The following is a 16,546-nucleotide window of genomic DNA, read 5'->3' as shown; positions in this document are numbered from 1 at the left end:
ACATAGACATTGTGCACATAATTGATCTGAAGTATCAGCAGTTTTCCATTTCCTCACATAATGGAAATAGAATTCTCTGAATGTTATAGTGGTTTGCTTTCTGAAATGATAAAAATTTAGGGGCGTTTTTCTTTCTGCCTTATTCTACTCCACTCAAATAATTGCAATCCTGTTATCCTAGATGGGGTCTTGGCCCAAGGTCATTTAATGAGTTTCCATGATGGAAGGTGAATTTGAACCTAGTTTTCCAGATGCCAGTTCAGCATTTCATATTTGTTTGCAAACTTCTGGTAGCATCTGAAGAGACCAGGGATCTTTTGGCATGCAATGAATGTGGTCACAGACAGATGCAAACAAGGTCTACCTATCTGCCTGTCTACCTCCACAAGAATTCTTAATACTGTTTCCAGCCTGTTACAGCATTGTAATATGGGAAGTGATGAAACAGAATTTTTCATTGGCCCAATATTACCTAAGAAATGCAGGATGGAGCATACCCCAAGTTAGCCACGACATTGAAACTTGTTTGTTGTTGCTGCTGACCTTGGTGGTTTTTAATGGTTTCTAATTTTAATGATGGTAAGCCAAAACACAAAAAAGTTACAAGGGGCAGACAATGGGCGCAGAAAGAAAAGGCATAAAATTCAAGAAAACAGTAAATGGTAAAATGGAATTAAGAGTGAGCATGTACAAAAAGAAAATGAGTCAAAGCTTTTTAAATTATATTTCCCAAAAGGTTATTAAAAACTAGTAACCAAAGGCTTTCAAATATATGCCATATTAATGCAGCCCCTTGGATTAATAAAGATAAGGTCTGTAAGGAAATTTGGATAAGTGTACCCAATTCTATTTGCAGGCAGTTTGGGTATGTATATTTTTAAACGTAGGAGTTTTCCTTAAAAACAAGCAATGTTCTTGTGGCTTCCTTTCCTATATATATAAAAAACAGCAAATACACAGATGCCTCCATCCATATTTAAGTAACAATGTATTATCTTTGATTTCTTCCCTTTCCTTTTCTCCCTGTAGTTAGTCTTGTCACAACAAAGCAAAAATATAGCCCTTTACTTTACAGAAACTCACAATCAAACTCCAGTAATCTCATGTCTTTAACTATTTCTGGGCTTTTTCTGTGAACATCTGTTGAACCCAGCAATATAATTGTCCTGGATTCTGCCGCTAAAATAAGTATCTTACTTGGAGCATGCGATTTCTATTTCAAACACTGTACTGACTTATCCTCAAGATTTCTTCATTCTAAAAAAGTTCTCTGAATTATGCACTCCATTACGGTACTATGATCCACATTTCTCTTGTAGCAGTTTTTCTGCCTAGCTACCACTTATTTCTAGAACCTTTAGTTATTGGAAATTGCATTTTTCTTTGGAAATCTGTTAAGAGCCTATTTTTTCCATGAAGAGTTTTGCTGGTTAATCTTTATTTTCTATGAAAATAAATGAATGACTCATGTTCTTCAGTTACTGTAGATCTTTATTGAAAGAGATTTGTGCAGTAATGAGCCAACTAGATGGCAGAAATGATTTTGAGGAGAAGGATATTTCCTATTTCAATCATGGGCTATTGTTACAACTATTAGAACAGATGTTGGCAAAGGCTAGTTCCACAGGTTCTGTTTCCAAAAACCCTTCTCAAAATATTTTATATACTTAGAATAGGAGGAAAGCTTTAGATATTGAATTAATAATTGGAAAGAAAGAAAGAAGTTTATACTTGGGCTCTGAGCTGGTTTAGGTTGTGAAATGACCAGATAATTCACCCAGATTAAGTACTACTGATATGACCTTATTATGCATGTCCTCTAGATGGTTGCTCAGCGATGGCATTTTCAATCTAATTAGTTTTTCCGAATAACCTATCAGTATATAAAATAGGCCCATTTTCAAGGGAAGATGGCATTGCTGAGAGTGATGAAACAAGTAGGTAAATTTTAAGGCCTGGAGATTCTTACATCAGCGCTCTGAAATGTAATTTTATCCTACTGATGTACATATAGTTCTGTTTCTGAGGACTCTCTTTTGACGTTGAGGCAAAATAAGTACAAAATAAGTACATTTCTTATTTATAGAACTAGGAACATTGTCTATTACATCAGCAATGGGATTTTTTTAGCACCAAAAGTAGTAATGATGAGCATTCTGTAGTTGTAGATTTCTGAACAATAATCAGTGACTAAAAGTCTCTTTCCCCTGAAATAACTAATGTATATGCTGCATAATACCGCTGTGTGTATGCTGAGATTTATTAACAAGCCTGAAATAACTTTGTTCTTAGTGTGTAATAGAAATTGAAGTGAATGTTAGATTTTGAATCCTATATAGTGGATGCTTTCTAGCTCCTATGAATGACATCCAAGTAGTATGCAAGCATTGGGTTTGTTTTTATCATATTAGGCATTTCTCATAATTACAACACACCCACACTCACACAAAAACGCGGAAGAAGGTTTCCCCTGTTGGGTTCAGGCATCCCTGCCCCCGAATTGTTGTGGCATCCAGAAGGGAAGCCAAGATGCCATCCTGCCGCTGTCGGCGACAGCTCCAAAGTGGCCTTTCTCCAGCCTCAAGCGGGCCGCAGGGGCCTCCTGAGTTCCAGGAGGGAGAACGGCTCGGCTGCCACCGGCTTTGTTCTTTGGCGTTGTTGCGACCGGGAACCTCTGCAGGCTTCCGAGGGGAGAAGAGAGGAGAGCGAGCCACGAGCCTCCGCCTCCGTCCCTAAAGACGGGCAGGCGCGGACGAAACGGCCGGGATTTCCTCGGCCAGCCTCTTCGGCAGGCGCCGCCCCGCCTTTCCTTCGCCCCTCCCCCCTCCCCGAAAACCTGGTGTCGCTGAAATGAAAAAGCCGCTTTCAAAAACAACGGGAGGGGGACGGAGGGCGCTTCCTCCAGCGGCTCTGAGGAAAGAGCGGCGGCGGGACCAGAAGCCGCGCGGCTAAACCTGGCCGTCGTTCGGCAGAAGGCGAAGCCTTTCCGGCGCGTCCCGGGAAATCCCGCTCGTCCGTGCGCCGCTCCCCTCGCGCGCGCCTTCTTTTCACTCCTTTCGGAAGTTTTTGGCGGCGGCGGCGGGAGGATGCTGGAGAGCGGCGGCAAGCCGGTAAAGGAGGGCGTGCTGGAGAAACGCAGCGACGGCTTGCTGCAGCTCTGGAAGAAGAAGCGTTGCATCCTCACCGAGGAAGGGCTTCTGCTTATCCCGCCCAAGCAGGAGCCGGCGGCGGCGGCGGTGGCTTCTCCTCCTGCCAACGGGGAGCCCGCGGTGGCCGCCGCCAAAATCAAGCAGTTGCCCTTCTCCACCATGAAGACGGTGGACTGCGTGGAGCGGAAGGGCAAGTACATGTATTTCACGGTGGTGATGGCCGAGGGGAAGGAGGTCGACTTTCGGTGCCCGCAGGATCAAGGCTGGAACGCCGAGATCACGCTGCAACTAGTGCAGTACAAAAACCGGCAGGCCATCCTGGCGGTCAAGTCGACCCGGCAGAAACAGCAGCACCTCGTCCAGCAGCTCGGGCCCCGCCTCCGAAGCTCCTCCAACTCCGCCTAGACGGGCCACCCCGACAGGTACTCGCTTCGCCCGCTTCCCGCCTTGTGCCCGCAGTCGCCGGACTTGGCTTCGGCCGCCTAGGGCGCGCGCGGGGGGGGCAGGTGGGGTTCTCTCCCCCGCCTCTCCCCCTTCAAGCTCTCCCCGCGTCTGAGGGGAGCTTCTCGCAAAAAAAACAAGCGAAGCGCGGCGGCGGCAGCTTCAACCCTCTTTTGTTCTGCTGAAGCGCCCACCTTTGCTGTGCAGCTGCTGCTTCTCCGACACCCCAGAGACCAAAAACAATCCCCGGATGATCTTCACGTGTAGGGGCTTCCTTACGTATACTCAGTACATATGCAGAGGCACGGGGGGGGGGCAATAGAGTAAGGGAAAGAAATGGCCCTACATGGACTTTTTATCTTTTCCTACAAGCTCAGTTTAACCTGGTATCCTGCAAAAGTGTGGAGTTACAAGGACTGCATCTGCTGGAAAATTGGATAACTATCTTTTGCAGATTCTTGTGTTTAAAATTAAACGGAGTAATTCAGTTTTTAATCGGCTTCTTGTGCTCCTCTTGCGGTGTACAGGTAGTCCTTGATTTATGACCAGTTGTTTAAATGACCGGTCAAAGTTACGCCAAACCACCCAAAAGGTACTTACAACCTAGTCCCATTAGTTTCCCCACCCCCACAGACATATAATGGCATTTTGGGAGCTTGGCAACTGGCCCACATTTATGGCCATTTGCTATGTCCTGTGGTCAAGTGACCGTGGTTTATGATGTTCTTGCTGAAAAATGGTATTTATTTCCAGTTTTTGGCAAAGATGTTCCATAGCAAACAATGGATTCACTTAACGACCACATTGTTTGCCTTACAACCACGGTGTACTGTTAACCGCTTCAAAAACGGTAGTAAAATCAAGTCAGTCAGAGGGTGAACCAATTTTTAACTATTATGACTTAGGACCGTGATAGGCAGGCTCCGTTACAGTCTGCGAGTAGTATGAATCCTTTTGAATTCAGGTTCTGGGGTAAAGAAAGAGAGGGGCTGAGTTATTTGTGAATCCTTTCCCCCACCCCCATCCCCTGCTTCATACAATACCAAATCTTTACTTGGAATGTTTTTCACCTACAAATAATTTCCCCAAAACCTTAGGGCTGAAAAATCAGTAGAAAGAATTAGAGGTTAATTAATTCAGTACATTTTTTACATGAATGGTCTCTCATCAGGGAAGGCAACCTGTTCATGTAAAGCAGCAATTATGAATATGTTCTCTGTAAAGGCATAATTAGAGTTTTCTGGTGACTGGCATGTAATCATCCATGACTTCTCAGCAATGAGACCTAAACCAGTTGGTGATTGTGTGCTTTACAGGGTTGTAATAGGGATGTGTTGAGAGTAGTGAGAGTCTTAACTAAAGTTTAAAACTACTTATGCAATTTGTTGGAAGACGTTTGCTAACATTATGCTCTTTTGCAAAAATATTATGGGGGAGGACCTTTCCATTTCATCAGCACTATTGGATTTTTTAAAAAAAACAAGCAATAGGTTAGTTTGTAATTTGCACGCACAAGAATGCTGCTATGTTACTCAGATCATATTTTGTGTGTGTTGTTATAGATCAAATTCAAGAGGCGCTTCTGGAAGTAAGAGGAACAGTGATCAAAGGCTGGCAAAGTAAAGGAGGACAAGTACAAGAGCATCAGTTCAGCCCCTGGATTTTGTCCAGTTTTGACACCATCTGTGGTTGCTTTCGAGAAGTACTTCAGCTGTTCTGGGTTTGGCTACTGCTTAAGCTTAGGAAAGGCATATTTGACCTCAAAGGACATATGTCGCACTGTCATTTTTAAAATTCCACTATGTTTTATTTGTATGTATATTTATTAGTGGGGATTTTAAGTTTTCAGGTTACTTCTGAATGTAGATCATCCAAGAGACAATGAAGTGTGGAAAATACTTGCTTTGGTGAATTGTATAAACTGCGGTAGAGAGGGTGGAAGAAACTGAAGCAAGAAGAAAACAGAAAGATGAAGAATTTACCAGGATACAAACTTTTCATATAGCTTTTACATTACCGCTTTGCAACAGTTTTCATTTCAAAAAGTGGAAGGCTGTTATGAAATGAATGTATGAAATGTATCTTGCTATATTGAACTATTGTACCAATATTGTAAATAATGAGAATACCCGCTCCAAAGAAAGCAGTGGCTTTGAATTAAAATTCTGGATGGTTTTGTTTATTCAACAGTCATTTGACTTGTGCTATTATACATTGTATTCAGTAGTAATCAGTTATACCAGTTTTCATATCCTTACTTCACAAGCAGAAAATCTTAGTTGACTGACTTACCAGAAGAATAATTATAAAAAAGTTATGTTCTTTTTTATATGAGATTTGTTGGAAGAAACATACTAAAGACAACTCATTGCACTTCTTTATTTAAATTTGTCCCTAGCCTATAATATTTCTTACTGTGGTTTTATTTGATTTATGTTTTTATGAAATCTTTGCAAATTCCTTATCGCGTTATTTTATATAGAATGTCTTAAAGTACTTAATTAGATAATTTTACCAATATTCCCTATCATTTGGGGGGGGGGAATAATGTCCTATACAATATTTTTCATACCACCTATAATCAAAATTATTTCTTCTTAGAACAGAGATTTAAATAAACTATAATAATGTCCAATTGAATATTTAAACTATGTTACATTTATTTTTTGTCAGCTTAATAGAATATTCTGGTCGTCTTGTGATATTTGGAATCTTAATATAACAGAAGAGTTCTAAATCCCCTTTAAGAATCAAAGCCCTTGATCTATTCATTTACAATATAATATTTCCTAATTACTAATTTGATAAGGTAATATATGCTATGCTTTTCAATCTGGATATTCTGTATTGCAGGATGTGCAATCTTCCAAATCAGTCTAGTTTTTCATGAAATGAAATTCATTATGATCTAATTAAAGTCAAATTAGACACAGCACAGTGTCTAAATATTGAAATATTAAATATTTGTATGCAGTTCTATACATTTTTATCCTGATAAATTATGGAAGGTTTCTGTAAAGTTTCAGTTCTTACTCTTGTCCTACAGAAATGACTAAGTATCAGCTTCCCACACTTCTCCAATTGAGAGCGGAGCTAACAGGCAATTCAAAAAGCTCAGTTGTACAAAAATACCAGGTATAAGAATTGCAACTATAGCCATTCTGATATAGGTGCAATCTTATATTTGGGGCAAATGTGACCAAATTATGACAAGTGGGCTATCATAAGTAGATATTTCAACACTTATATTTAAGTTTTGAAATAAACATAGATAGGAAGAACAACAATAGTATTTCTGGCTTCCTTCTGACTTATTGAAATAATATCTTTTCCATCCTGGAGCATGTTCTAGAACAGGGATGTCAAACTTGATTTCATTGAGGGCCACATCAGGGTTGTGTTTGACCTTGGAGGGCCGTGTGTGTGTGTGCCTGCAGTGGGCGTAGTCATGGCGGGCATGGCTGGGGTGGGTGTGGCCATGGCAGGCATTTGACACAGGTTCAAGATGCAACTTTTCCCCTTCTTTCTTTCCACAGTTCTTTACTATAACCATTTTCCTATCTCTTCTACCAGATATTACTGGCAAACATTTGTTACTTATTCTTCATACTCCACTTAACTTTTTATTTCTAAATTTATACCCTACTATTAAATAGTAAATTGTTTTTCCAGACAGAAAAGCTATTTATACTATTGTTATTTTTATTATTCAACTAATAATAAAAATACAATAGCATAAATAACATGATAATACAAGATCTAACAGCAGAGGTAAATTTCCAGGACAGTGAATAGAAATGGCTGTCAATTATAGATTGTTGATTGTAGATTAAATGGACCTACAGTATGCAAAATCTGGCATTAGACTGTAGTATTAAAATAGGATGTTGCTGGATTTCTATCCAGATCAGGCACTTACTTGAGGCCACATAATTGTAATCCAGTCCAATCCAGTCCTCCTGCAGCACTGTTGGGCCGTTTTTGACTGGCAGAGTGCTGATGGAGGCCAGGGAGGCTGAAAACGGGCTGTGCAGGGCCACAAGCGGTCCTCTATGGCCTGTTTTGGCTGGCAGAGGCACCGCAGCCCGGTCCTTTGATATTTCCAGGCCAGCCCCAAGGGCCAGATTTAAACAACCCTGTTCTAGAAAGAGGTTTTGGACTGAAGTATTAAATAATATAGTGCTTTGCATCCCCATCTAAGTGGTTTATTGAGTCTGCATATTGCCTCCAACAATCTGGGATCTCATTTTACTGACCCTGGAAGGATGGAAGACTGAGTCAACCTAGAGCCAGTCAGGATTGAACTGCTGGCAGTTGGCAGAATTAGCTTATAATACTGCATTCTAACCTCTGCACCACCAGAGCATCTACTGGGCTCTATGGAACTTCTGGGTTATTTTACTTCTCACCCAAGGACTAGCTACATTCTGCCTACTTACCTTCCAGGTCCTAAAAAGGTCAACTAGATGCTGCCATGACACAAATATAAATGTATGACACAAATACAATAATATTAATTTTTAACTCACACAGTCCTTTTATATATAACCTGATGCAGAATTTAGAAAGGAAGTTTCGTGAATTAGTAACAGCAGATGGCTTGCATACATATATTTAGGTATTTTTACCCTTTTTATATGGTGCTTACCTGAGATACCATGACGCTATATACTATTCTAGAGAAAATAGCCTTTATACTGATGTTGCAAACAAATGGTAAGGTGAAAAATAATATTCTGTGTCATATATTTGCTTTTCAAGAATACAAATGACATGTTATTTTAAGTTTCTGGCACAAAGGATATCATCTCACGTTTTCTACGTTATCTTCTGGGGGAAAAAAGTGTTAATTTAAAAATTAAAAGCCAATTACAAATACTGGCTGCAGATTAGTTGCCATGATGTGGTTTCAGGCATTCTGAGCTGAAACAGTGTATCAAACCAATGTGTCTAAATTCAGTTCAAAGTTTGGAGAAATGTGATTTATTTTTCAATATGCATTCCATTTCAAATAAAGAAACATCTTTAGGAATGTTTAGATGATATGATACAAAATATGAAATCTATGAGATATACTGATACTTGGTTTTGGATTATGAATAGACTGCTGTAAATCTCATTGAGTTCAATAGAATTTACTTATCAGCAGGGTTGATTGCCCTGGAATTGGGCAGAATGTTCATGATCAACTTAAAATGAGAGAGTTTTAAGAGAGTATAGAGAACAGGTATCAGTAGGAAATGTGAGTAATCACTGTTTAGAAATTCAAAATGCATGGGCTTATTTAGAACTACCTATATCTAGAGTGCAAATATCTGGAGAGAGTTTTTTTCTGTATCCTGTCATCTAATGGTCACTGAGATTTTGGCAACCCAGATGGTACTAAACAATACAACAATTTTATCATGAACATCAAAATCTGTGTGACTGACAGTGAACTTACTAGGTTTCAGCCTACATCTAGAAAATAGGTAGAAAGCCTTTAAAGGGAATCTGAAGCATAGTATCGAATGCAATTTTATCTTATTTCAATTAGCATTTCCAAAAAAGAAAAAAAAAGAAAAGAAAAGAAAAGAAAAGAAAAGAAAAGAAAAGAAAAGAAAAGAAAAGAAAAGAAAAGAAAAGAAAAGAACTCCCACTACAGTTGTTTGAACTGCATGGGAGAAACTAAACATGAATTAAATCTCCCAGGTCCTAATCCTGATCCTTCTTAAAGACTGCAATCATATACATTCTTACCTGTGAATAAGTTTTGCAGATTCAGTTATGTTTACTTCTGAGTAGATGCCTGGTGATGCAGAGGACAACCAAAAACCAGAGATGACACCAGCATAGTGTCTGCATATTGTACATGATTCTATGTTCTCAACAGTGATGGCATCTCTACTTCTGATAATTTGTCCATTCAGACTTTTACTATGTCCAGAAGAATAACAAAGGCAAATGACAATTCATCACCTTGGTCAACAGAGATTAAGAGTCAAACAAGAAGAGAAAACCCATAATGCCAAGTTCCAAGCTCAATTTTATATATACATAGGTAGAATTTAATGTGACATATTGTAAAACATGAAAAATGTTGTAGGTTACACAATGCTAAAGAAATTAACCACTTAATTAATCCCAGATTAACTTGATTATCTAGTTGTCTGTAAGAAAAATAGAAAAACAACAGAAAACAGTAGGCTTTGAAGCAAAGCTTTGTTCAAACTGGATGATTTCATGCACCCTAGCATCTGATGTGCATTCAACTTACATCAGATCATTTTGACCTCTATTTTACACAAGGAAATTGAAAGTAGAAGGAATTGTTTAGTCACACAGCAGTCAGTCAGTAGGTGGGAGGAATGTACAGTCTTCCTTTTGGATGACATGATAATATTAAACTAGCCTTTCCCTTCCTTTCTTTCCTAAAAACAAATATTTTTTTTCTGATAAGGCAGATGACTCAGACATAATATTTTCCATTAAAAAGCAGTGCCTCACTTCATTTATTTTGTCAACCATCAACTAGCCCTTAGAGAATTCCCTTTCATAAATTACTCTGGGGAAAATTCAGAGTGTTGTACCCCCAACACATTAAAGGGCACCAGCTTACGAAAACTGTGATAGAAGACTTACACTTACTGCAGCCATATTTTGTTGTTTAGTGCCTGCCATTTACCATCAACAACAGAAGTGCAAACCAGAGGTCAAAGCAATGGAAAGAAGAGAAAAAATATAACAGGATTTTATTTCAAGTCTGAGAACAAAGAAAGCAGAATAGAGCAGGGAGAGCAGATGCTACCATTTTATTTCTGATACAGATGATTTAAAGGGCTAATAGATATCTTTAAGTGTTTTCAGACCGAATTTAAAGAGGATTTAAATGTGAATTACATTAAAAGGGTTAGACTTTTAAGATTGGAATGCTGAGCAATAAAGGTCTACTGTAAACATTCATCAAGGTACAGCAAGTCCCTGGATTAAGAAACCCTGGTTTAAAGATGACCCACAGTTAAGAATGGAGCCTATTGTAACAAAAATTAATTTAAATACATAATACTTCCAGTTAAATACACAATAGTTCAAGTTCACTACACAATATTATTTATACTGTATTATACAATGGTATTGTTCCAGTTTACATATGAATTTGACTTAAGGACAGACCTTGGGAATGGAATTTGGTCTTAAACTGAGGACTACTGAGGGCATTAAAAAAAGTAATAGTGGTTGTCTCAACTATTGTTCCAACTATTTTTAACTAATGAAAATAATAGATTTATTACAGAGATGTATAAACATTTGATATCTGATATCATATAATATGGTATCTGGGTTACTAACACTTATTAGATGACAGCCAAAAAGATACAGGAAACTCCAATGTTATCTTGATTTTTTTTGGAGCCCAAGATTGTAATCCTAAGTAAACTATATTTCAGGGCCTTCCCAAGTAACTTGCAAGGCTAATTTAAAATTTACCACTACAATATCCTTGTTCCAGTGCAAGATTTTCCACATCCTTTTTGCTAAGGACACATCCTTACATCACCTCTATCTGTAGTAAGGCTGCTGTGGAGCGGTGTTTCCCATATTATGCCAAAACAAGACAATCTGTGATGATGTTGCAGATGAAAGGTGACATTACTGAAATTACTCTTGATATGGCTGTGAGGGAGTCATTCTGTAGCCACTTTATTCACTGTATTTTATGGTAGGTCAATCTATGCAGGTGCCAAGCAAAGCTTTTTTCTGAAACTCAGTTTGAGTTAAAATAAATTACTTTTATTATATCACAGAATGTTTCAAAATGGTTACAAATCTCACCTTAAGTTAAGTAAAGATTTTCTAGATCAGGAATCCACAACCCCTGGACCGCGGCCCACTACCGGGCCTTGAGCCATTTGGAACTCGGTTGCGGAAGTGGCAGGTGAGTGCATAGTTGTGCATTCCACTAGCATGTGCTTGCCTGTCACTCATGAGGAACCATCCCCTCTTCCCCTGCTGCCAGGCCACAAAGCCAGAAACATTGGGGAGAGCTCTGTTCTAGATAATTGACAGAAATAAAATGAGCAAATTAAAATACATTATAAATGTAAGTAACATAATTCTTAAAAAAAAAAAATTAAAACAAACTCTGTAAATTATAAGTAGCATTAGCACTAGCAATATCATTTTAGACTTAGATACTACTCCATAGTGCTTTATAGCATTCTCTGAGTGGTTTGTTATGTCAACATATTCTCCTCAATAATCTGGGTCCTGACTTTCCTGACCTTGGAAGGATGGAAGGCTGAGTCAACCTTGAGCCGATCAAAATTGAACTCCTGGCTGGGTGCAAAGTCAACTTGCAATACTGCATTCTAACCACTGCACCCCGATAGTGCCAATTTGTGAATAAAATACTACCGTATTTTTCGGAGTATAAGACATTCCGGAGTATAAGACGCACCTACCTTTTTTGGTGAGGAAAACAAGAAAAAGAAATCTGTCTCTGCCTCCCAGCAATTTTGCCTCATTGCAGCAAACAGCCTGCTTTACTTTCGTTTTCGTTTTCAGCATAGTTTGATTAGCACAAGAAAAAAAAACTGCTCCCAGCAATTTACCTCCTTGCAGCAAGCAGCAGAGGCCCATGCAGCAATAGGCCATGGCAATCCCTGCAGCCTGAAACAGCTGAGAGTCGGGAGGCCAATCCAAGGGACAATCAACTTGTGCTAATTAGGCTGTGCTGAAGCTGAAATGGGCTGCTTCTTTTTACTGCTTGCTGCAAGGAAGTAAATTGCTGGGAGGCAGAGGCCATAGGGTGGGGGCCAGTGGGTGGGCTACATTCAGTGTATAAGATGCACTCAAATTTTCACCCCCTTTTAGGGGGGAAAAAGTGTGTTTTATACACCGAAAAATATGGTAAATAAGTCCTAAATACTAAATCAATAAAATACATAAATGTGAAACCACAAAATAACTAATCTCCTAAGTGTACATCTCTCTCTCTCTCCGTCCTCCCTCCCTCCCTTCCTACACTGAGCAGTTGAAAAATGTCTATTTACGTATCTGCATTGGACTTGTGTGATAGATAAAACATACTGAGGGTAGGCAACATGTTTTCTTCTAGACACTGCTGGACCACAACAACTACCAACACACTTTGGGATTGACCATGTTAGTCACTAACATTTAGCAAGGCAAAAGAATTCCATCCCGGGCGTCTCAGGCAAAGTTTTTTAAAATAACCTAATTAGAATTCTGCAGTAACCAGAAAAAAACCCTTAAATGATAATAACAGTTTGTGGTTTTCAATACTCTTTTCTGCAGTTATGAAAAACAGTTGAACACAGCCTTATATTTCTGTAACTGTCCACTAAGGAGTAATGGGTAATGATGCCAATTTTAGCTGGCTTCATTTCTTAAAAAAGCAAACAAGCTCCAAGAAGAGCAATGACATGCCCTTTGGCATCCCAAGAGATTTTCAAGTCACGTGCTCCATATAGCTTCACTGTATTTGCCTTCTGTGGTGTGCAAAATATTCTCACTCAGCATCTTTACTTTTTTTTCCTGTCAGCTCATCACTACACATTTGAGAAACTGTCCATTGGACATAAACATATTATAGAAAAGTTTTGAATGAAAGATTATTACAATACCTTGCTGTTAATTCAATAAATATCCATGGTGCAATTCTAGCTGACAGTGCATCATTAATACATTCCGGAGGTGGCTAATGGATTAGATAGCATCTCACCTTCTCCCCATGTGCACCTTGCTCTCTTCCTCTCCATCTTGTTCAATTTAATTTTAACTGAATTTGAAATTTAAACTCTCTATTTGTTGTTTAAATGTTTTATGTAGTATTTTTACTGAATGAGTGTAGGCTGCCTAGAATCACCTTTTGCAAGATGGGTGGCATATAAATTTAATAAATAAATTAATGATTCCCATAAATGAGATTTTCCCTTTGGTTTGTGTGTACCATATATATGCTGTCTGTGTTTTCATTCATTCATTCACTCACTCACTCATTCATTGAAAGTAACCATTCTTTTCCAAGGTATTGGGTGCCACATACAGCATTTTGATAATTTCTATTTCAACACATTTGGAATATAATTTGTTATATGTGCACTTAGAAGTTCAAACTGTGTAATATCTTTTTTTAAAATGCAAAACTACCTTAGCAAACTTGCTCATTATTACTGGTATGTAACTAGCAATTGGAGTAAGGGGAATCAAGGTTATTTATCTTCTTGGGCAATTTCAATAGCAACAAATCAGGTTAGATATATTTGAACATGCAATAAAGCTCTAGGGTGGAAATCTCTCAAGACTAAGTTACAGAACATTTTGAAGACTTTTACTGCAATTACTGTATATAAATTGAAATCTTGGCTCCTCTTCTAAAATCTTGTTTTGGAACAGTCTCACTGGAATCAGAGTGACATGTTTATTGTAATTAATTTCAAAACTGGACACTGTTATTATGGGATGGGAGGTTAATTAAATAGCAAAGGAAAATTATATAGCTGATTCCAGAAAATGTTCAACTTCCTTTTAAATTTCTACTCATTTGATTCTGCTAGAATGATATTATTGATTTCATGAAATCTTGTTTAACAATTTTGATGACTGGGGAGTGACCAATCAATGTAAGATATACAATTGAATTTTTTGTTAACACATTACAGTGGTGGTTCATATCCATTGTTTTCCAAGAGATGTGCTGGCACAGTGGTTAGAATGCAGCATTGCAGGCTAATACTGCTGATTGCCAACAGTTCGATTCTCACCGGCTCAAGGTTGACTCAGCCTTCCATCCTTCTGAGATCAGTAAATTGAGGACCCAGATTGTTGGGGACAATATGTTGACTCTGTAAACCACTTAGAGAGGGCTGTAAAGCACTATGGAGCGGTATGTAAGTCTAAGTGCTAGTGCTAGTGTTATTCATTTATTGTTTTCCATCAGTGTTCACTCTTACCAATTGCACAGAAAGACTTTCTCTAGGATAATTTGTACTCAACCTGGTCCTTCAGGCCATCCATCAGCCATTGTAATTGACTCCATTCACCCCAACGCTCTTCATATGCTTTTCTTTCTTTTTGCCTTTCTCACTACTATAGCTTTCTCAAGATAACTAAGTTTATGGATAATTTTCAATATTCTTTACTGTACTGTTTGCTTTAGCTGGATAGCTGGGATTACCTTTATATCTTGGGTGATTCTCCTCTTGGTTCTTTTTGCTCCCAGGAACATCCTACTCTCACCCCTACTCACAATTATGATGGGACCACTCAACAGGACTTGGAAGGAGACTATTTTTCATATTATATTACAACATATCAAAGAAACATTCAAAGAAAAAGAAAGGCTATGTTTGGTTGATGCCATTCAGAGGTATCTCATGTATTTTGGTGGAGCACTGAATGAATCACATGTAAGCATGCACAGTCCATTTTGTGCAATCACTCAGAAAAATTTATAGGAATAGGGCTGGGAGGAAGTTGTATAATATTTGTGTATAGGGCAGGGATTTAATAGGATTACATAGGCAAAATCCTACTGTGCAGTACATAGTACATACTGTGCAAAATTCTACATTTAGACCCATGATGGCGAACCTATGGCACGTGTGCCACAGGTGGCACATGGAGCCATATTGATGGGCAAATGGGCTCAGCTCTGGCGCACATGTGCGTGCTGGCCAGCTGATTTTTGGGCCTTCTGGGCCCACTGGAAGTAGGGAAACAGGCTGTTTCCTGCGTCCAGAGGGCCTGGGGATGGGTGGGGAAGGCCTGTTTTTTGCTCTCCCCAGGCTCCAGAGCCTCTCTAGGAGCCTGGGGAGGGTGAAAACGGCTTTCCCCACCCCACTGGAGGCCCTCCGGAGGCCAGAAACGGCCCATTTGCCAGTTTCCAGTGGGACCGGAAGGCCCATTTTTTGCTCTCCCCAGGCTCCTAGAGAGGCTCTGGAGCCTGGGGAGAGCAAAAAACAGGCCTACCGGGGCCCCTGTGCCATCACGTGCCAAAAGTGGGGGGAGTGGGGGTGGGGGTCGCACACACATGCCAGGGGGGCTAGGCGCATAAATTATGGGTGTGGGCATGCACGTGACACCCCCCGCGCTCCCCCCGCTTTTGGCACGTGATGGCAAAAAGGTTAGCCATCACTGTTCTAGACGTTTCTCACCAAATTGTGTCTACTTCTCCCCCCCTTCCCGGATGATTCCCTAGTCTCATATGCTATTTGCTCATTAGGCGATTTTATTTTACAAAATTTCATTATTTCATTATAATTTATTTATTTATTTATTTTATTAAATTTCTATACCGCCCTTCTCCCGAAGGACTCAGGGCGGTGAACAGCCAAAAGATAGAACACAGAGATACAAAATTTAAAATAGATTAAAACAGATTAAACAATTTGGCTAAATTTTAAAAATATCCCATAATTAAACAAATTAAAATTAGTGTTTAAAATTTAAATTTAAAAATTTTAAAAGGGAGAAGATTTAGGCCAGGCCAGCTTGATGAAATAAAAATGTTTTAAGCGCGCGATGGAAGGTGTGCAGATCCGGGATCCTCCGTATCTCCAGGGGGAGCTCGTTCCAGATCGTAGGTGCCCCCACAGAGAAGGCTCTCCCCCTAGGGGCCGCCAGTTGACATTGTTTGGCCGACGGCACCCGGAGGAGCCCCTCTCTATGGGAGCTTATTGGCTGTTGGGAGGCTATTGGTGGTAGCAGGCGGTCCCGTAGATAACCAAGTCCTAAGCCATGGAGCGCTTTAAAGGTGGTAACCAGAACCTTGAAGCGCACTCGGAAGACCACTGGGAGCCAGTGCAGCTCGCGCAGGAGAGGTGTTACATGGGAGCTCCACGTTGCTCCCATAACCACCCGCGCGGCCGCACTCTGCGCCAGTTGGAGCCTCCGAGTGCACCTCAAGGGGAGCCCCATGTAGAGAGCGTTACAATAGTCCAGATGAGAGGTGA

General features: G+C 39.7%; 1 protein-coding gene across 1 annotated transcript; it reads left to right on the top strand.

Annotated features, from left to right (window-relative positions):
* The first annotated feature begins 3,086 nt into the window (after positions 1 to 3,086).
* PHLDA1 (pleckstrin homology like domain family A member 1) lies at positions 3,087 to 5,752 on the top strand. Its single transcript, XM_070947417.1, has 2 exons — positions 3,087 to 3,571; positions 5,153 to 5,752. The coding sequence occupies exon 1, from the start codon at positions 3,087 to 3,089 to the stop codon at positions 3,552 to 3,554; it is 468 nt and encodes a 155-aa protein (XP_070803518.1). The 3' UTR covers positions 3,555 to 3,571; positions 5,153 to 5,752.
* Positions 5,753 to 16,546: the final 10,794 nt, after the last annotated feature.

The sequence above is a fragment of the Pituophis catenifer genome, unplaced genomic scaffold (genome assembly GCF_029215685.1).
Source record: "Pituophis catenifer annectens isolate HBS135680 unplaced genomic scaffold, rPitCat1.0.hap2 SCAF_7, whole genome shotgun sequence".
Classification (NCBI taxonomy): domain Eukaryota; kingdom Metazoa; phylum Chordata; class Lepidosauria; order Squamata; family Colubridae; genus Pituophis; species Pituophis catenifer.
The sequence above is the reverse complement of the archived record's forward strand: the minus strand, read 5'-3'. Positions and strand labels throughout refer to the sequence as shown.

Excerpts from the sequence above, each read along its gene's own strand:
- PHLDA1 (XM_070947417.1), top strand. The coding sequence starts at position 3,087 with ATGCTGGAGAGCGGCGGCAAGCCGGTAAAGGAGGGCGTGCTGGAGAAA.